Here is a 22,028-nt window from a genome sequence, read left to right on the forward strand (position 1 = left end):
GACCAAGGGCCCCTTGTTCCGCTGGGTGTTAGCTGGCGGTCTATGCAGGCTGTTGGCTAGGCCGCCCTCAACACCTAAAGGCTCCCCCAGTTCCCTGCTACCTGGAGGTCCCCAGCTTGGCTGCCTGCTTCCTCAGAACTGGCCGTGGAGAGAAAGCGACCCCGGGGGGCTGCCTTGGGGTTCAGGGGTTAAGAAACTGCCTACTAAGGCAGGTGACTGGGTCGGACCCCTGGTCTGGGAAAGTTCCAGACGCCACAGGGCAGCTAAGCCCACGTGCCACAACCACTGAGCCCGCAAGCCGCGACGACTGCAGCAGGAGACGTTGGCACAGCGAGAAGCCGGAGAATGGCAGCGCGTGAGGAGCCCCACCTGCCGCAACGAGCGGAGGCTGGGGCACAGCCACGGAGACGCGGCACACTCAAAGATAAATTTAAAAATAAAAATAACTTTTAAACCATTAATTAAATAATTATTTAATAATAATAAGTAAATAATTAAAAAATAAAAATAGAGAAACCAGGAAGGCAGGTGCTACGGCGCTCTGTAATATCATAAGGCACTCCCACGAACACACATCTTGACCCCTTGGCCATTCTGTACTTACTCAGAGCAAGTCACAGGTCTTGCTGTCCATAGTTGAGGGGAAGCTTTCACCAAAGTGCCCGAGTGCCAGGAGGCAGGAGCCATCAGAGCCACCCCAGAGGCTGTCTGCCTCCACTGACCGAGCAGGAGAGGAAGGTCATCCTGGGATAGCCTCCCGCTACAGGTAAGCCATGGGAGAAGACAACACCTGGGTGGTCCTAGACTTTGCCCCAAAAGGACATCAGGAGGAGAAGACCTTGAAGAGAAGGAGGCTGGAAAATGCTGATGGACACTCAGGGTGGGACATGGGAGGAGTTGTGAGCACTGAGTAAGTGGATTAGAAAAAAAGGATCCACAGCAAAGGAATCTCAGCAGCGGAGCCACAAAGCCATTAGCTCTACCAGCTGGACAGCAAGATGGGGAAGCAGCAGTCCAGGAGACACTTCCTGCCCCTCAGCGGTCCTCGTTCCACCCTGCACTCTGCAAGGACTGGAAAGTCCTCTCAGCCAGCTAGAGACGATGGTTAAAAACAAAACCACGCTCTCCTCCTCCTCCCCATGATGGGACTGCTGTCTCAAGCAGCTCCAACTTCCCTATAAATAACCAAGTTTCTATTCTTGCATACGATACTACATTTTAAGGCTAAAGTGACAAGAGCTCTCCATTGCTGACAGTAACTTATCTCAGATTTTAAACAGAAAGCTGAGGAGAACCACCACACTGAGGGTGTTTACGAAGGACAGTTGTGGGGAAAGAATGAGGTTGTTTTCTTTGGATTCTGTGAGCCCAGCTTTAACTTATTATTTAACTATTAACTTATTATTTAACTATTTAACTATAAGCCCAGCCCAACTTATTCAGTTAGAAGTTGCAAAGATTCTGAAAACCCAAATAGGAGAAAAAGAAGTATATTATTTTTCTGTTCTTCATATGGCCTATATTCATGCTTTAGGAATTCAGCTATTAAATTCCTTAACACTGTGTGATACTCCTTAAAAATAAAATGGGATTTTTCAAGGGTTCTGTCTTAGAAAAAGTGTTCTACCCCTAGATTCCATACTTAAAGAGCCATAACTTTAAACCAGTTGTAATATTATTTACTTACTGTAAGTAACCCATTTTCTCTATTTAAATACATACATTTAAAAATAAACCAAATACCACCATGGCACATTTTTATGCAGTATTTTTTTTAACAATAAAAGGTAACCACAAATAAATGTAATTTAAATGAAAAAAAATCATTGTATTTTAAGTAAATAAATATCTGTAACAATACACCTAGTTGACAAATGACAAGAATAGATGTGATTATAATTGGTTAGAAGTGAAATGATTTTGTCTGAGTATTTCTTACTTAAAATGAAGGTGACATTTCATAACAATGTCTTTAAAAACTTGCCCACTTTTCCTTGGTGGCTCAGACGGTAAAAAAAAAAAAAAATTGGCCTGCAGTGCAGGAGACCCTTAACCAACACTGAAAATCTCAAATCACACGTGGAATCAGAAGCCTCAAAACATTTTAATCCTGTTATCTAGAAAGATTTGACATGTGTGTCAAAGAGTCAAATAAATATCACTACAGGGCACCCAAAATAAAGAAATAAATAAAGCTGAGTTTGTGTGTCTATACATGTGCCCAGAGAGGAAACAAACCAGAGAGGAAGTTCATTACTCAGGGAAGGGGAAGTCAGGAGCTTGTCAACTGGGGGTAAGAAGGACGTTTCATACTGTTTATGCAGAGCAGAGACTGAAAACTAAAACTATGGGTGGGAAATATGAGTTGCTTAGAACAAGTCCTGCTGTGCATAGGTGATAATCATTTGTCAGCTTCAGGAGGTTGAATCAGTTGTAATGAGACATACTCAGCTTTATTTCCTAGAGATATTTACCTTTTATACTCAAAATTAATTGCTAGCCAAAATGATGGGAAACACTGACAAACAAATGTTGGGTTTTAAAATACCAGTAAAATCTGACATAATACAGGTGTTGTACATTTAAAAATGAAAGATACAATTCTTCCACGTGTATTTTAATAATAATCTGCAAAGTCATGGTAAAATGGCCCCATATCTATTCACTGCCACTAGCTTGTTTGAGAAAATACTTAGGGAGTAGGCTTATTAAGTCTTCAGTGTTCCATTTCATAATTTTGCAAACATTTTCGACTAAACCTTCAAAGGCAGGTGATTTTGTCAGCTTCGGTCTGCTGGTGCACCCTGCCATTCTCAAATGCCGCAGACAGTGCGGTGTTACAAGATGTGCCGTTCCCCACGGCCCTGGATGCTGGCAGGCGCAAGCTCAGGGTGCCAGGAAATGAAGAGACATCCAAAGGAAGCAACAAGTGGGCAGTGAGATGCCATAGGTTGCTTTCACTTTGCCAACAGCTGGGGCAATGGGGAAATATATCAGTTCTCCCAAGTTCAAAATTAATATCAGTATTATCACAAGTTGTGGAATGCCTACATTCTGTAAACTCTTTCTGGCCTCTCCCTCTAATTTTCCCAACAGCCACAGAGTGGAATTAATATTGTCTACCCACATTATTATTGTCTACTTTTCCAGGTGCTCAGTGGTAAAGAATCTGCCTGCAATACAGGAGACACAGGTTCAATTCCTGGGTTGGGAAGATCCCCTGAAGAAGGAAATGGCAACCCACTCCAGTATTACTGCCTGGGAAATTCCATGGACAGAGGAGCCTGGTGGGCTACAGTTCATGGGGTTGCAAAAGAATTGGACATGATTTAATGGCTAAACAATAAGCCTCATTTCAGTTCAGTTCAGTCACTCAGTCGTGTCTGACTCTTTGCGACCCCATGGACTGCAGCACGCCAGGCCTCCCTGTCCATCACCAACTCCCGGAGTTTACTCAAACTCATGTGCATTGAGTCAGTGATGCCATCCAACCATCTCATCCTCTGTTGTCCCCTTCTCCTCCTGCCTTCAATCTTTCCCGGCATCAAGGTCTTTTCAAATGAGTCAGCTCTTCACAGCAGGTGGCCAAAGTTTAGCAGATAAGAAAACTCAGGCTTAAAGGAATTAGCTGAATGTACCCAAGGAAAAAGGAAATGAATTCTAACTGGGGTTGTGCATCTCACAAATCTTCACAAGCTCTTTCTCTTATCTGTTACTTCTCCTTTGTGTTATTTCCCAGACCTTGAAATTCAGAAAGAGGAAGAAGTATTTTTCATACATCAATTGTCTGTAAATAGAGCAAATCATTTCTTGTGTAATCAGAAGTAATGCTATTCTGAAGAAGGGACGGGAAGTGTCAGAAGTGGGAGGGCAGAGGAGCAAGGTCGCTGTGGCAGGAACAGCAGTGGGAGGTTCTGACTGAGCTCCCCGGAGCAGAGCTGCCCCACCAGCCACAGCACACAGGACTGGGCTGCAGGAACAGGTAGGCACCTTGGTTTGGGCTTCCCAGGTGGCTTGGATGGTAAAGAATCTGCCTGCAATGCAGGAGACCCACGTTCCTGGTCGGGAAGCTCCTCTGGAGAAGGGAAGGCAACCCACTCTGTATTCTTGGCTGGAGAGTTCAATGGAGAGATGAGCCTGGAAGGCTGCAGTCCATGGGGTCGCGATGAATCGGACACAACTGAGCAACTAATGCTTTCACGTTTTCTTTTGACTTGGATCATGAATTTGCAGGGCGAGGACCGTCCTTTAAATGGGCAGCCAGGAACAGGACTCTCTTTCTGTCTCTGACCCCCTGCTTGGCTTGCTAAGCCTTCCCAGGTTTCTGTTTATTTACTTTCCAAATCAGAGAATGGAGTGAAATGATTCTTAGGTTTCCTTCAAGATGTTGAGGGGATGATTTTCTATAATTCTCTGCATTTCCTGGTGTGTCAGTCTTATACAGAACACGCTCTCTGTGTTCTGTCTAACACTGTGCAGTTAGATTGAACCCTGAGCACCGAGCCCCACTGCTCTATTCTAATTCTGTAAGACAGAAAATTGCTCTTTGCAGAGCAGGTGGCCTCCAAGTGGTGACTTGTCTTCAAAGTTGGGGTTTTAGAAGTGTTTGCAAAGTAGGGAGCTACCACAACTTTATCTCCCCTTGATGAATGTGGAAGGAAAAAGGAGCTCTCTCAGACAGTGGAGCTTGAAGACAATGGCATCAGTCTGGAGCCTTCTTGCAAAGTCATAAAGAAACTTGGTGATATAGAATTCTTCCTAAAACCCAGCCATATGTGTCAAAATTCAACTAGTGTAGCCTTAAACTCATTAAAAACACTTCTAAATGTTACTCTCAGAAGGTAATTGAATAGACGTGGCAGCACAGAGGGGCAAAGATATTCCTTGTGGCATTGCTCATAATGGTAACTGTCAGAATGGGCTTCCCAGGCGGCTCAGCTGGAAAAGAATCGGCCTGCAATGTGGGAGACCTGGGTTCAATCCCTGCACTGGGAAGATCCCCTGGAGAAGGGCATGGCAACCCACTCCAGTATTCTGGCCTGGAGAATTACATGGACAGAGGAGCCTGGCAGGCTCCACGGGGTCACAAAGAGTCGGACATGACTGAGCGACTAAGCACAGCACAGTATTGAAGTTTCAGCTTCAGCATCAGTCCTTCCAATTAATATTCAGGATTAATCGCCTTTAGGATGGACTGTTTATATCTCCTTGCAGCCCAAGGGAGTCTCAAGAGTCTTCTCCAACACCACAGTTCAAAAGCATCAATTCTTCAGTGCTCAGCCTTCTTTATAGTCCAACTGTCACACCCATACATGACAACTGGAAAAACCATAGCCTTGACTAGACGGACCTTTGTTGGCAAAGTAGTGTCTCTGCTTTTGAATATGCTATCTAGGTTGGTCATAACTTTCCTTTCAAGGAGTAACCGTCTTTTAATTTCATGGCTGCAGTCACTATCTGCAGTGATTTTGGAGCCCAGAAAAATAAAGTCTGACACTGTTTCCACTGCTTCCCCATCTGTTTGCCATGAAGTGATGGGACTGAGCCAGAACTGTGTCTGAGTGTCTCCTGCAGAGGTCCGGGTCAGCAGTGGCCTGCCACAGGGGCAGGGGCTCTGGGTGCAGTAGACCTGGGTATGGCATAAACCCTCTTGGAGGAGGTCACCATTAACCCCACCATAGAGCCGCCAGAACTTAGACAGGACTTGGAAACAGACTTTTGGAGGGCACAAACAGAAGCTTGTGCACTAGGACCCAGGAGAAAGGAGCAGCGGCCCCACAGGAGACTGGCCCAGGCTTGGCCGTGAGTGTCCAGGAGTCTCCAGCAGCTGTACACTGGAACTCACACAGCATGAGAATCAACAGTAACGTCTGTAAAACTAAAGTTGTAAGTGGTGAAAGATAATAAACACACATGGTACATGAGAATACAGCGAGGCAGAGGCACCAACTAGGACTCCAGCCCCAGTCTCGGGCTTAGAGCCAAGCATAGACTAGAGCCCTTGGCTACAAGAACTGACAAATACAGCAAGGATCCAGAACCACAAAGATTTTTTTTTAATCTTTAAGTTGAAGGTCAATTTTTTATTTCTTTCCTTCGAATTTAATTTTTAAATTTTTTATTGTGGTAGGAGCATAGAACATGAGCTCTTTGTAAGAGAATTTTAAATGTACAGTATTGTTATCTATAGGCAAGATGTTGTACAGCACATCTCCAGAGCTTATCTTGCATAACTGAAACTTTATACATATGTTACATCAACTCGTCACTTCCTGGAAACCACCGTTCCATTCTAGTCCTGGCTTTTGTGAGTCTGCTATTTTAGACACCGCATGTAAGCTGCATCGTGCAGCCTTTGTCCTCTGTGACTGGCTACTACACTCAGCCTTCCCTAGGAACAGTCTTAAAAGAGAAGGAAATGCCGCACAATGTGACAATATGATGAACCTTGAGAGGCTGGTTCCTAAGAGTGGCCCCAGCAGACAATCATGGGACTTCACTCAAAGTGTGACCTGAAAAAAGAGATGTTCTGAGAACAGATCTGGGGGCACCCCAGAGGCAGCAGCGCTGCTGAGCTGGTGGGCAGCAGACAGCTCTCTCCTTGAGTCCACGCTGAAGCTGCCAGCGTTGGGAAGAAATGAAGGGAAAGAAAAGGATGCATGTGGTCCTGAGAGGAAAATCACAGGTCGGATGGCCTTGGTGCTGACACTGCCCAGCTATGCGAATACAAGCTTGCACTAGTTACGTCGGCTATAGGATGGCAGGCCAAGTACTCTGCATGACACTTTCATTTAATGAAAACCACTTGAACTTATTATCCCTAAGTTTCTAAATGTATAAAGTGGATTTAATAACGTCTAAGTTGTTATAAGGATTACAGCTACTACAGCCCAGTGCCTAGAATTCAGCGGGAGTTAAATAAAAGTGTTCATATTAACAATTGTTAAACTAATAGAGACAAGGGGCTTGTTCTGGTGCTGCCCCCGTGGTCATGTCTGGCTCTTTTCGACCTCGTGGACTATAGCTCGCCAGGCTCCTCTGTTCGTGGGATTTCTTTCTGGCAAGAACAGCTGGACTGGCTGCCATTTTCTCCTCCAGGGGATCATCCCCACCCAGTGACTGAATAGGCAGATCTTACCACCAGCACCAGCTGGGAAGGCCCCGTTCTAGGTGAGATAAGTCATTTGCTGAAAGGGATGTGGAATGGGATCGATCAGCATCTCAAAGGAAAGAAAAGAAGACTATGAAGGAAGACTGGGAAGAATAGATGTAGCATAAAATTACAATACGGGGGGGGGGGGGAGCTTCCCGGGTGGTTCCAACTGCGCTTCCACTGCAGAGGGCCTGGATCCGCCCCCTGGTTGCTGCGAGGGCTGGCCATACCATACCGGAGATGTGGTTGGGAATGTTCCCTGGTGAAGCCGAAGTACAGAGGGGTAAGGGAGAGGGTGAGAGCAGGGCGGCTGGAAGGAGAGTGAAGTGGGTGCGAAGCGAGCTCCTTGTGGACTGTTTGCCTCCGCACCGTGCGACTCCTCAAAATGCTTCCAGCTTTCTCCCCGCGACACGCGTCCTGTCCACAGCGAAAGCACTGCAGCAGGCTTGCTACTGGCCAACACTTCCACTGCTCCCTGCACTCAGTTGGTTCCTAAAGGACAGGTCACCTCTTGGACAATGGGGAAACATGTTAAGCTCCTGCAAAGTCTGGTTTCCTGTCTTTAAGTCAAACCTTGGGTCCCAACTGGGTTCACTTCTTTTTCCAGTGTCACCAGCACCATGCCATCACCGCTCAAGCTCATGACCAACCGAGCCCTCGATGCCTTCACTCCAAAGGGCGTCGTTATTTCCAAAAGAGAGAAGCCTGGACACGTCTACCAGAAAGATGACCTGCCAAAAGGTCTGCCAAAAGAAGCCACAGTTCTCGGAGTAAGTCCATCTCCTTACAAGGGGAGCCCTGGGGAAAATATTACGAATGTATCCAGACCACAATCTACAATGGACCTGGGAGAATCTCTCTTTTTACCCTCCTGACTCCAGGCTTATTGGGACATGAAATGGAGCTTTATAGGAAGACCCTCCTGTAAACTAACTGAAACCATTAGATCTTTTCCACCAGAAATCTACACAATAAATCCTCTTATAATTTATCTTTACTATTGTAGACTTAGGATTTAACCATTTGATTTTACTCAGTATGTTTCAACTTGATTTTATTTTGAGCATATTTCTCAAACATTTTGAAATGAGACAATCTGGAGTCATCTCGCTGCCATTTCCTCCCGTTCACGGGAGGAACTGTGAGACGCCCAGGCGTCCTAGGTCACCACCCTTCGTATTCAGCACTGAATTCCCACATGCTCCTTAATGTCGCCTTTAGAGACCTAACTCCCATGCATCCCCAGATTTGGAAATCTGCCAAAAGTCAGAATTCAGGGCTAGTTAACAGCACGATGGCGCTTCGCAGGTGGCGCTCGTGGTAAAAAATACACCTGCCACTGCAGGAGATGCAAGACACGCAGGGTCAGCCCCTGGGGCGGGAAGATTCTCTGGAGAAGGAAATGGCCGCCCACTCCAGTATTCTTGCCTAGAAAATCCCATGGACAGAGGAGCCTGGTGGGCTACATCCATGGGGTTGCAAAAGAGTCAGACAGACCAAGTGACTGAGCACTCACAGCTCACACACAGCACAGCAGCATCATATTCTTTATCCCTCATTTTCTTTTCTCAAAGCCTCTTCTGAGGGCTTGTGCAAACAGAAATCTTGTTCCCAAGGGCACAGTTTCCACAGACACACTCACTCCTAAGCATGGAAATGAAGGCAGTATCTTCCTAGCTTCTCTTGGAGACTTCCAGATCAATCTTTTCCTCTCATTTCTAGAAACTTCTAGAATCTCCTGTCATCCTGGTAGGTTATTCACTCCAACTTTTAACAAAGGACAATGCAGCTGTCCTTTTCATTTATTACTTGAAAAATCCTAATTTCAGTCTCTCACCCGAAAAAGATATTTTTGAAATCTTAATTGTGTTTTGAACAATGGAAGATAACAATTATTTCAAGCAATTGTAGACAGTCATAAACTTCAAAAGGTATTTGTTAAAGGTAATTCTAGTATTAGGAATAATTAAGAATTGATAGAATAAAATTTTAGGAAGATTGAGTTTGATTTTAAAAACCTAGGAATAATCAGTGTTTTAGAAAATAACAGTAAATGATATACTGAAAAGTTTGAAACATGATCATCCTTAGGATAACCATCCGATGAATACGTTGCTTGGAAATAAAACCAACTACTGCTTATTATTCTACTATCATTTACCAGTAGTCACTCTCTTAATTTACTTCTTTCAAATAGCTGAGCTGACTTGCCTTTCTCCTCGTTTTGCCCATGCAGCCTGTAATCTAGCCTACAAGTAGCCTAGAATCACAAACACATTTCACCATTTGCTTCAGCAATCAATAAGAGATATCAATAAGAGATAAGTTTTCATTCATACATTCACCTGTCATTTATCGAGCACGTGCAGTGTGCCAGCTACTGTTTTACACACTGGAGTTAATCAGTGAACTATACACTTCAGAGCTGTTTTTTTCTTTTAAGCCCCATTCCCATATTCCTTGAAGGAATTGGAGAGACAAAGACACATTCCAGTGAGTTCCTCCTTCGTTCACTCTCCCAGATAATTCACTCTTTCCCTTTCAGATGTTGACTGTTGAGTCACTGTCCCTCCATACAGTAGAGTTTCCATCATAAGCCATTGCTATTTCAAAATTGGTGTTTGTGATCTTTCCCAACGCCGTGCCCTCTTAGCTCCTTGACCTCTTCTCCCCAAGGATCTTGTCCAGCCTTCCTTAGACAAACATTCCCTGGGTCATACCCTGTACCTTATCAGTACTAAGAGCAGGAACCCAGTTGAGAAGGTAACAGGCAGGAAACCTCCGGGCCCCCACACGGAGGAAATAGGTGGCAAGCATCAGACGATTTTTCATTTCTCTCTTAAGCAGCAGGAGAAAACAAACTACAAATGTAAGATTTTTCCCTTCTCTATACAAATTTAAAAGGAGGTTTCTTTTAAAATTCTGTGTTGCCATGACGACACCTGGTTCCACCTGAGCTTCAGTTTTCTCAAACCTTGAGCTAGCCAATGCGGCTTTTCTTATGGAAATGCTTTTCTTAAGCTTTGTTAATGAACTATGTATTTTCCTTAGACTCTGTCTTTCTTCAAGTCCATTCTTCCTAAGACTCAGAACGGATCAGGGCTCAACAAACCAGTATGTTTTACTCATGGAAATGTTCTCTTAAGCTATGTTAATGAGACTACATATTTGCTTGGAAACCTGCCTTTCTTCAAGATTCATGTCAATTGTCTTATGGCCTGGGATGACTCCCCTGGTGCCAGTGTTGTCTCAGAATGCATGTTGTGGGTGAGCAGCCCAGTGCCACTCTCTGAGTTTTGAGACATTTCCTTTCTCTAATTAGCAACCTACTAATAGGTGTATAACTTCTTGCTAAAAACTAGCATGGGGCACTCTTTCTGTCCCCTTCTGATGTCTATGTTGGAAGCTTTCTCTACCACATTTATGCTTTAATAAATCTTTATCACAGAAAAGCTCTGAGCGATCAAGCCTCATCTCTGGGCCCGGACTGAATTCCTCTCCTCTGGAGGCCAAGAATCCCGGCATCTTCCATGGCTCAGCAACAACCTTTTGCAATCATTATCTATTTTTCAAGAATCTCATACTACAGCCACAAATTCTAATCTCTCAAGGTCGTTCCCTCTGACTTCCATTGACTCTTTGTTTAACCTTGCTGAAACTTACTAATAATAACCCTTCCTCACAGAGCCTTCCTCTCCCAGCCACGACCCCCAGGGGCCACTCTCTTGTGATGCCTTCAACAACCTCATCCTCGCATCCTTAGAGCACACTCTCCAGGAAAAAACCTATGACATTGATTTAACTCTAACGCTGCCCATTTGCCTAATCTGTACTTGAATTCACGCAACTAACCATGCCTGAAAACATGCCCACACTCACATGCACACATACACATCACTTCTTATTTACGACCATAAGCCCAAACGGACTGTCAAAGCTGCCTGAAATGTGCATGGTATTTGTTTCATCTGTTCACTTTCCTATGACCCCAGAAAACCACTTCATACATTCTTTCCCTCCCCCGCCCCCAAAACCTCTAGAGTCTTCCTTTTCCATTGATCACCTTGCTTCCTAAAAGGCTAAGAAAGTTGAGCCTATCTGGTGAGAAAGTCTGAAAGCTGCTACACATCTGTAATTACCCACATCTATGCTCATGTATTCTTTATCTCCTCCCCATTGCTGAAAATAAAATAAATGCCCACCTTCTAATTAAGATATTCTTCCCTGGGGGCAGTAGATCCCAACCCTTTTCACTTGCTCCAGTAATTCTCTGAAAATTTTCTTAATCAATTCCATGAGGGCAGAATCTTATTGCAATTTCTCCCCATCTTGAAAACAAATAAACAAAAAGCAAAAGCAAATACTTTTGACTTCACACACCCTCCAGCTGATGCCCCCTTCTCCCCCTTGCACTCCCAGGAGCACTTCCTAATGGGGGAAGTCAGTGTCTCTAATTATTCTTGGATGATACTCTCTCTTGAGCCATATCTGGTGGTATCTGTCCCCTTTGCTCCACGCTGCTAACCCAGTTTCCAGGCCTTTGGTGTTGATTTTCTCAAGCTAATAGAAAGGTTTGATGCAGCTGATCACTCTCTCCTACTTGAAATACTATATTCTTGGATGGGCTTCCCTGATAGCTCAGTTGGTAAAGAATTTGCCAGCAATGCAGGAAACCCCAGTTTGGTTCCTGGGTTGGGAAGATCAGCTGGAGAAGGGATAGGATACCCACTCCAGTCCTGTTGGGTTTCCCATGTGGCTCAGCTGGTAAAGAATCCACCTGCAATGTGGGAGACCTAGGTTCGATCCCTGGGTCCAGAAGATCCCTTGGAGAAGGGAAAGGCTACCCACTCCAGTATTCCGGCCTGGAGAATTCCATGGACTGTATAGTCCATGGAGTCACAAAGAGTCAGACATAACTGAGCGACTTTCACTTTCTTTCTATTCTTGGACATCAGTCCTTCTGGGTCTTGCTTTTTATGTTTCTATTTTTCTGATCCTAAATTTGGGGTTCTCCACAGCTCAGTCCTTGACTCCATTCTCTTTCCATATCTGTTACAATGAAGAACTCATCTGGTAATAGGGATTTAAATATTATCTTCACTTACAACTTGGAACAAAAAGGCTGTATCTGTTGCCAGGATCTCCCAACTTAAGACTCACATATGCAAAAGCCTATGTCCATCTCCACTTGGGCGTCTACTCGACACCTCTCCCTAGTCTGCCCCGGGCTGAAATCCCGATCTTCCACCCCAAGCCCAGTCCCCATACAGTAATGCCAAGTTTAAATCAGTGTTGACTCCATCACTTCAGATACTCAAGCCGAGCCCCTTGGAGGCACACTTCATCCCTTTCTCATAATCCACATTCACACCATCAGCAAGTCCGATAGGTTTACTCTCCACAGCGCATCTAGAACCGCCTCTGTTATCCACATCTTCCTCCAGGCTGGCACCATCTCACGTGTGAATTATGGAAATGCCCTCTCTATTCATGCCCCTGCTCTGTCTCCTTACGATCTACTCTCAACTCAGCAGACACAACGATCTTTTAAAAACGTGAATTAGATCATGTACTATCCTTGCTCAAAGGCGTCCAGTGGGCTTGCCTTTTTACTGAGAATGACGGGCAAAGTCGGTAAAAAGAGCCTGCAATGCCGTACATAGTTTGCATCACACCCTTAGTACTTCTGAGGGCTCAGTTCCTAATACTTTGCTCTTAACTCATTTTGATCTCCAAGGAATTCATCAGGAAAGGACATAACACACGTCTGGTGACAGTGCTTTTTCACTTGCTTTATTCCCCTGATGTCTGGGATAGTCAATAAATATTAAAACAGTGAGTTTTAAAACAGTGTTTAATAAGTATTAAACAGTGAGTAAAGTGAGTAAAGCTCCATATCAGATGAATAGGGCTGGAAACCTGGTTCTTCCATTTGGCCACTGGCATGGGTTTTTACAAGTTATTTTGACTCTGGTGCCTCATTTTTCTTATCCATGCGTGAGACGAGATGAATAGCTAAAACGCAGAAAGTGTTCAACAAACATAGACGACTGTCACCACCATTGGTGTCATTAAAAAGTATGAATAATTATTAAAATCCGATGATGAATAAGATGAACTATGGCACTAAAGACTTTCTGCTCTACTTCAATTGAAATCGAGCCTTTTATTAACATTCCCATGATAAATTTGCTTTCTATAGCCATCCAACTGGACCATTGTCTAGAAAATTTTTCCCTATCTATTTGCCCTAGACCAAACCAAACCAAACAAAGACCTGTAAACTACCTTTTGCAAAATAAAGTTAAAAATGCATCTATCACTTCCTGATTTGCTAGGTTAATAATTCTATTAGAAATAAAGAGGTTAGTTGTATATGACTCTCTAATAGAATGCCTATTGGCACCTTGTAACACTCCCCCGCTCCTTCTAGTGACAGATGATGGCGTGTACTCTGCACTCTTCAGAATTCACCGTGTGCGTGCAATGACAGCTCTCATCTGTTTACAGTGTTCTCTGGAATATTTTACAGTTTTCCCTCTTATTTCTTTCAGATCATCCAGATCCTGTGTTTCCTGGTGATTTCAAGTTTGGGGGTCATCTTGGTTTCTGCTCCCAATTCTTCCCAGCTCAGCCCAGCAATTTCCAGCATTCTGATGACTGGGTACCCATTTTTAGGAGCTCTGTGTGTGAGTAGAGTGGGGTCTCCAAGAGGGGATATGCTTTATAAGTGCCAGCTGGGTGCTAAGTCATGGAATGACTCAATCCCAAGAAGCAGGAGAAGACTGAGTTCCGCCACCTTCCCTGTATTACTATTGCACATCGCGTGTCTCTAGTTCAGGAAAAGTGGCAGAAGGACAGTCCATCCTGCGTGAGCCTCCCAGGGAGTGGCTGGCTGGGGCAGGAGGCAGTATGGTCACACAGTGGGCATGCCAGTGCAGCATTTCTTACCTGGCTTCATGACATACTTCCAGAAAGCAGAAGGTTTTTCCTATCCTTCTTTGGCCCTTTGGTGAGGCCATTGGAATCCCTCCAGTTTAAGAGTAATCCACCTGTCAGCAGAAAGTGAAAAGCTGGTTTTTTCTTAAATAAAATGAGCGCTGCTGGTAGATGCCACAGATCTGCAGAGGATTAACTCACAATGGCAAGACTCATGGACCAGGGACACTCTTGCTGCATAAAGTTTTTTTGAGGCCTTCCACATAGTGGCTCATGGCAAAGGGCCCAGCAGATCCTTTGCCTTGGAGATTAGCCAGGACCTCCCCACATCTCCCACAAAAGGCCACTTCTCCATGCAGCATTCCGGCAGAGGAGAAAAAGGCATGTTCTGGGCAGACAGACTTTTGCCACGGTGCCTCCTCTGTATGGACACCGTCCTCGTGTGGGCAAACCGTGCATTGAGGCAGGGGGAGCCCTGCCTCCGCCCCCAGAGCGCTGCTTGTCCTGACTCCTCTATCTCACCCACAGTCTGGGCTCCTGCATTTTCTAACGAAAGCTAGAAGTGACTCACGCTTGACCAGCTTTGTCTGCAACCACCCGATCCCAAGTTTAAACCACAAGCTTAACCCATGTTTCAGATTCTCAGAACATTATCCCTCCACCAACTGGACTCTTAATACCACTGGGATCAAATGCAGACTTGAAGGGCTTTAAAAGACTCTTCACATATAAGACTTTCACATCTGACCCTTCCCATTTTCCTCAACTCCCAGCCTAGCTCAGGTTACTGACACCAACGGCTCGATGCGCATGTGTTTCTGCACTTTGCACCATTGGAGCCTGTCTGCTACGTACTTTAGGTGGCTGCTCCTGCCCTTCTGAGCCCTCAAGTCATGGTCTTTCTCGGTCTCCTCTCTTTCCACCTCATCATCTAGCAACACTCGCCTCCCTCCATGTGTAGCTCCTTCCCAAACCTCCTCAGCTCCTAGTGATTTCACTAACATAAATTCAGCTCCTCTGTGCATCCTGCGGATTCTTCAAAGTCAATGGAGGCATCCTGGGGGTGAATATCAGGGGTCTCTATCCATATGGATCCCAATGAATTGACATGATGTATTGATTGAGCTGGGGCTTCCCGGGTGGCTCAGTGGTAAAGAATCTTCCTGCCAGTGCAGGAGATACAAGGGACGTGGGCTTGATTCCTGGTCAGGAAGATCCCCCAGAGTAGGAAATGGCAACTCTCTCCAGTATTCTTGCTTGGGAAGTTCCATGGGCAGATGAGCCTGGCGGGTTACAGTCCATGGGGTCGCAAGGAGTTGGACACGACTGAGGAACTCAGCATGTGCGCGTGTGCACACACACACACACGCACACACGCACACACACACACACGCACATTGATTGCCTGAGAGTAACATGGTGGTCACTTTCTGTAAGTCAACTGAACTGATCATTTCTCTCTTTTCTGAGCAGTTTGCCATTACCGGAACCGTCTCAATTATCTCTGGAAAAAAATCAAATAAGCCTTTTGTAAGTATGAGAACCATTGATTCTTAGCTGACTGGAATAAAACGAACTTCAGAGTTAACTCTTTGGGGGGGATTTGGGCTCTTCCCTCCTAGACTAGTGCTCTTTGCCCTACAAAGAGGCCTTTAGCATCATATTCTAAGCGTGGAGGAGGTTTACCTCATTTGCTTAAATGGTAGAAATTTTTGAATATACCACGGGCTCCTTACGACTTGCTATCTTGGCCCTGAAGGGGACAGACGCCCATCTTGCTAGAGCCTAGAGGTCCTTTCTAGGATAGGGAGATCCTTTTCTAGAGGCAGAGGTGTGTGGGCGTAGGTCCTGTTGCCATCTCCTCCACCTGCTTAGAAACAGCCGTCAGACTGTAGCCATTTTGCTGACAAGGTCAGGAGGGGGCGAGGGGAGCAGGCGCTGAGGTCTTTGATCCTCTCCATAGCAAGCTCCCCTTCGCACAGCCACACACCCACAAACATGACCTCAGGAGAAGCCACATCCCGACTCAGGAAGATCCACAGTCTGGTTAGCGATGGATGAGGGCACATCAGATGGTGTATGAGAGACGGTGTAGAGGCCAGTATAAGCTCCTGATGCTTGAAGCTGAACGTCTTAACCCCACAACCAGTGGACAGAAAAATGAAGAGTTCACAGCCTCGGATGGGGTCAGAGCTCTGTCGCTGACACTTCTGCATGCTTCAAAAAGTTCCTTCCTTCTCCAGCCCCTGGTTTTCTCATCTACAAAATGCAGAAGAGAAACATGTGGCTCTCAGAGCTGGTTTTCCCAAGTGCCCTGAATTCACTGAAAAGGCAAGCCACGACCAGGATGACATAACGTGATGTGACTTGCATGTGGGACCCAAGATGACACGGGGGCTCACATGTGGGACCCAAGACGGTACGTGGGCTTCACTGCCTACACTTGGCAACTCTGGGCAAAGACTCTGCCTGTTCAGGCTGCTGTTCCTTCAGGGATTCAGCACACAAAGCCCTGAAGCTATGGGGCCAAGAGATAAGAGGACAGGGCAACCATCCTCCCCAACAGCCGGTATCCCACTGTGATGTTAAAACAGAAAAGAGCATGCGCTGGGAGCCTGACACCAAGCCTGGCTCATTTTTGTGGAGGAATCATATCCTGTGGAAGCTCTTTTCCCCAAGATGTAGAATACACCCCAGGAGAGAGTGTGACAGATGTGGTTCTCATTGGTCTGATTCACCTCCAGATGGGTAGTCCAACTTCTCCAGCTGGTTTCAGCCTTTTCTCTGAAGCTGCTTCTTGATGGGAAGAGAGTCAGAGAATGGTCCTCACAGGAGGGACCAAAGGCCATATTCCAGAGCCCTTAGAGCAAAAGAATGATGCTAAAGCTGCTGAGGAAGTCAAGGAGACCCTGGCAGGTGCCCAGGAAGCTCCTTCTCCATCTTGGTGGCCCTGCAGAGTCAAGGAGCCAGACCTCTTCCCCTAAGAAAGAACCGTTCATACATTTTCTCATTCAACAACCTTTTACTGATTATATCAGGTGACAAACCAGGTAGTGAGAAGGGCCTACAGAGTAAATAAAACACAGTCTGTGTCCCCAAGGAGCACACGGGTTGGAGGGGAACAGATGCAGGGAAGCCCCATTGCAGAGAGTGGATGGAGGGTGAACAGCCTCACGTGCTGCATCCGTGATGAGGTCCCAGTGCAGAATTTTTCTTCCAGGCCATAAACAGCCTCATCTTCAGTGCAGTGAGCTCTGTGGCTGCTGGAGTGGGCCTCATCCTCCTCGCTGGCAGCCTGGTAGCCCTGAGGACGGCCTCCCAGCAGTGTGACTCTGGAAGGGATTACCTATCCTCGCTGCCTTATTCGACATACTATTACTCGATATATGACGTCAAGGACTGTCTCCTGACCATTGTCGATCTAACAGTAAGTAGACTGCACTTCCTGTCATGTGATACCTCAGTGTCCCTGCTTCGCAGACTTTTCTGCCTTTTCAGCAGTCTCCAGCCCTGTCGGTTTGAACGTCTGGAAGCAAATAGGAAAGACAAAAAATTATGGTTGAAAGAGGTTGGTCAGCAGGCTGCATAATATGGGCGAAGCACTGTGCGAGGTCAAAACAGGGAATCAAGAAGGGCTGTGCGTGATGGCCTGTTTGGTCATCCTTCTTAAATGATAAATACCCCATTCTCAGTAGCTTTAGCCCTCAAAGTGCCCCCTTCGTTGAACAGGCATTCTCACCGCCCACAGCACAGACAGAAACATTTCCTTTCGATTTGATTTGGGATTAATGCATCATATGGTAAGCTGGTATGGAACTTGAGCCTTAAGCCCAAGCACAGAACTACTAGACTGGCCAGGCAGGGCTGCAGACAATGAGAGATGGTCTACCCAGGGATGACTCTTAGCAGGAATGCCAGCATCCCTTGGCACCATCTTCTTGCCACACTTCCCCCAAACCTGATGGTCATCACCTGTTGATTATGACCATCTTGGCTTAGTCAGTCCTCTATATGCAGGCTCAGAGTTTGGAAACCATAAACTCTGGCCCTTTTAGGAGAAGGGTTACTCCCCTTGTGACTCCTCTTCGTCTGAGCTGGGGAGACAAAGGCAATCTGTGTCATCCCCTTGGATCTGTCTCTTGAATCACAGAGACTGTGTGTGTGTTTCTGAACTCACAGCCTTCTGTGAGGTTGCCTGTGGGACCCAGAGGTTGCCAAAAGCATCTGCTTTGATCCAGGAGCTTGAGGAAGTGGAAGGGTACAGAGACTCATCTGGCTGGAACTCAGCTTGAGGAAGCCCAGCAGACAGAACAACGCTGGTGCACGGGAGAGGTCAGGCAAAGCAAGGAGAATGGGAGAGGCGCTCTCCCGCCGTGGGTAATCAGACCTTAATTCAGCAAAAACGCATCTCAAACTGCCTCCCCCGCTCAGGTAACTAGAGCCAAAGAGAACTTCCTGCAACATCAGAGGAGCTGCGACTCGGCAGACAGGGCAGAATTCAAAGCCCACTCTCTTTATTAACGTAAAGATTACCTGGGGAAAGTAACAAAGTTAAAGTTAAAAATACATATCAAGAGATGGAAGACAGAAAGAAGGGAGGGTGGCAGGAAGGTCATCGTACATCCTAGAAAACTAAGAAGGATATTGAAGCCAGAGCAGAGGTCGGAAGACCGTGGCGGCCTGGAAGGAACATAGATGTTGGAGGTGGGCTCATGGAAGTTTAATTCCCATGATAGGATCTGAGGCTCTTCAGGCACGCTGGATGTAGGAAGCTCGCACCGAGTGCCCTGCAAAATGTTAGGAGCTGAGACTAAATATTTAGCCTATTTAAGAAATAAGACAAGGAGAACACTCTGTCCTGCATCTCAAGAAGCTTCCAGAAACTCTTCCATAAAGGTTTATAGGATGAAATCATCTCCCCAAGCCTTGTGCAGATAGGGTACCCAAATCCGAAATTACATATAAAATAGAGGAACCTTGACTAAAATGACTAACTTAAAATTGTCCCCGGATCTGTGAAACTCCCAAGGTACTATCAGAATCAAACCCAACTCCCATCAAGAGTTACTGTTGTTCCGTCACTAATGCGTGTCCCACCCTTTGCAGCCTCATAGACCGCAGCACTCCAGGCTCCTCTGTTGTCCCCTGTGTCCTGGAGTTCGCTCAGGTTCTTGTCCACTGAGTCAGTGATGCTCTCTAACCGCCTCGTCCTCTGTGTCCCCTTCTCCTTGTGCTGTCTATCTTTCCCAGCTTCGGGGTCTTTTCCAGTGAGTCAGGTCTTTGTATCAGGTGGCCAAACTATTGGAGCTTTAGCTTCAGCATCAGTCCTTCCAATGAATGTTCAAGCTTCATTTCCTTTAGGATGGACTCTTTGCAATCTAAAGGACTCTCAAGAGTCTTCTCCATCAACAGAGATGTCTGTAAGTCCAAATTATGCGTCTCCTACCTACCATGAACTCTCCAACCATCACCGCCCACACACTGAAGTTATCTAAGAATGAAAATATTTTGAAAAACATTAAGGGAAAAAATGAGGGATAGCAGAAAATAGGACAAACATGAAATGTAGTTACCTGAGAGTTAGAGATTACATCATAATTTGAAAAAATGCTATAATGAAACTGCATTTTAAACGATTAAAGATATTTAAAAAGGAATTAAAACCAAATGAAAGAATATGGCAATGAACAAAAAAACAAGTGGATCTGAAAAAGAGCCAAATAGTATGATTATAAATGAAAATTAAAATATTTGAAATTAAGAACTTAGCATCAGTTAAATAGGAGATACAACATATAGGTCTGATTAAACCACATAGAACACAATACACTAAGATAAAAATTTAGAAAATATCAATGAGAAGTTAAAAGACACGGAGGACACAGTGAAGGGAGAAGGTTCAACACATCTCATATGAGCTCCAGTGGGACAGCGTGGTAGACAGGGAGGATGCAATAGAAATAAGCAAGAACTTGGCAGAATTTAAGAAAGATATGGGAGTTCAGACTGAAGGACTGCACTGAGATTGTTGCAGGATGAATAAAAAGCCCACACCTAGAAACAGCGTGGCAACCAAAGACACTCAAGAAAAAAGAGAAAATAATAGGAGAGCCTATAGGTAAGTGAGCGACCTCCCTGGTGGCTCAGCTGGTAAAGAATCTGCCTGCAACGCGGGAGACCTGGGTTCGATCCCTAGGTTGGGAAGATCCCCTGGAGAAGGGAATGGCTCCCCACTCCAGTGTTCTGGCCTGGAGAATCCCATGGACTGTATGGGGTCGCCAGGAGTCGAACACGACTGAGCAGCTTTCACACACACACAGGTGAATGAAGGCTGACTCTCATCTCTGAGTGTGGAATACCGAGGTCTTGAGGGGAAATCCTTGCTATTCATTTCCCTGCTTTGGTTCAGAGATCCGAAAGGAAAAGCAGGAAAGAGGATGACGTGGTCCTCACCGCCCCTTCCTCTCTCCACTGTTAGAGTCTTCACTCGCAGTCTTGTCTCCTGAACGAGTCGGGCACCAACCATCCCTGTGTTGACTTACAGGGTGTCCTGCTGGTGATGCTCAACTTCACGGTGCTGGAGCTCTTAGCAGCTGCATACGCTTCTGTCTTTTGGTGGAAACGGTCGACTGTGACAGCCCTGCATTCATCCAGTCACGAATAAGAAGAACTGGGGGACCGGAGCCGACATACGCACATCACGACGGATGAGATAACTAATAAGAACCTGCCGCATAGCACAGGGCCTTTTCTCAGCGCTCTGGGCTGGCAAAGAGGGAGCGCGTGTGCATGGACGGCAGACTCACGAGACTAACACGATTCGGCAAAGCAGCTAAACCCCAGGAAAAACAAAAAGACGAGAGGATGTGTGGTCTTGCGCTGGTGTGAGCTGGCGAGTCGTGTGGTTTATAGGCCCTGCTTCTGTAGCGCTTTCATACTCACATTGCTTAAATTTTAAACATCATGGATTCCAAGAACACTTCAATTAAAAAATACTTCTACAATAATACGGCTCTATTTCTGTCAGTTAAATATGCCTCTGTTCTCTGTCTCATTTAACAACCTTATTCTTAAATATCTAAACTCAAAGATCGAATTTAACCAGAACGCTCTCTCCCATCTAAGTCCTAGACCAAACAAGAAATTAGACACATAGAAATATAATTAACTTGTTACTGTACTGGAGTGAATAGAACTGCCCAATAAAGAGGCTCCTACTGTCTCCCCTGGTCTAGGCTGAGGCCTATCCTAGAGGGAACGTGTGACAGAAATCCACAGCATGCCTTCCGAGTGACACGTACAATATGGGCACAAAGTGATACACACCAGAGCCCCTACAGGAAACTCCAAATGCCGAAGTGATACACACCAGAGCCCCTATAGGTAACTCTCCAAATGCCAAAGAGTAGGAGAGACAAATAAAACCGTGGTGTAGTAGGACAATGGATGGGCTTCCCAGGTGGCTCGGACGGTAAAGAGTCTCCCTGCAACGCAGGAGACCCAGCTTCAGGTCCTGTGTTAGGAAGATCCCCTGGAGAAGGGCATGGCAGCCCACTCCAGTATTCTTGCCTGGAGAACTCCATGGACAGAGGAGCCTGGCGGGCTTCAGTCCTGGGGGTCACAAAAGGTACAGCTGAGCGACTAACACACACAAACAATGGCATGTGATATACCAACGCAAGTGGACAAACAGCAATTATATGCCACATGGACGACTCCCACAGTGTATGATTCCACGTGTACACATGGAATCTAACTGAGAGGGTCAGGATAGTGGTTACCTTTGCAGGTGATGATTGGAAGGGGACCCAGAGGGCCCACGGGTTCCTGGAGACACTGTTTTTCTTGATCTGGATACTAGTGCTCTAGAGTGCACTAGAATGTTTTCGTGTGTGTGTGTGTGTGTGTGTGTGTGTGAATATTTTACACTGGGGCT

At 45.8% G+C, this 22,028-nt stretch overlaps 1 protein-coding gene and 1 long non-coding RNA gene across 3 annotated transcripts; one reads left to right on the forward strand and one right to left on the reverse strand.

Moving 5' to 3' along the window:
* Nucleotides 1-3,825: 3,825 nt before the first annotated feature.
* Nucleotides 3,826-21,099, forward strand: LOC133227168 (membrane-spanning 4-domains subfamily A member 7-like). Of its 2 annotated transcripts, XM_061381643.1 has the most exons (6): nt 3,826-3,982; nt 7,761-7,923; nt 13,708-13,842; nt 15,566-15,622; nt 17,313-17,519; nt 20,637-21,099. In XM_061381643.1, exons 2-6 carry the CDS (start codon nt 7,774-7,776, stop codon nt 20,754-20,756), a joined length of 669 nt encoding a protein of 222 aa, XP_061237627.1. In that variant the 5' UTR covers nt 3,826-3,982; nt 7,761-7,773; the 3' UTR covers nt 20,757-21,099. The 2 variants fall into 2 exon arrangements, with proteins under 2 accessions (XP_061237627.1, XP_061237628.1); XM_061381644.1 differs by lacking the exon at nt 3,826-3,982 and having other exon boundaries at nt 7,843-7,923; nt 13,686-13,842.
* On the reverse strand, nt 12,990-15,441 carry LOC133227170 (uncharacterized). Its single transcript, XR_009729740.1, has 2 exons — nt 14,105-15,441; nt 12,990-13,168 (listed from the first exon to the last, which is right to left on the reverse strand). It is a non-coding gene; the product is annotated as an uncharacterized LOC133227170 (long non-coding RNA).
* Nucleotides 21,100-22,028: the final 929 nt, after the last annotated feature.

The sequence above is a fragment of the Bos javanicus genome, chromosome 15, assembly GCF_032452875.1.
Source record: "Bos javanicus breed banteng chromosome 15, ARS-OSU_banteng_1.0, whole genome shotgun sequence".
Classification (NCBI taxonomy): domain Eukaryota; kingdom Metazoa; phylum Chordata; class Mammalia; order Artiodactyla; family Bovidae; genus Bos; species Bos javanicus.

Coding starts and splice junctions, on each gene's coding strand:
- LOC133227168 (XM_061381643.1), top strand. CDS start 7,774: ATGCCATCACCGCTCAAGCTCATGACCAACCGAGCCCTCGATGCCTTC. Junction 7,924..13,707: donor AAGAAGCCACAGTTCTCGGA/GTAAGTCCATCT, acceptor TATTTCTTTCAG/ATCATCCAGATCCTGTGTTT. Junction 13,843..15,565: donor CATTTTTAGGAGCTCTGTGT/GTGAGTAGAGTG, acceptor TTTTCTGAGCAG/TTTGCCATTACCGGAACCGT.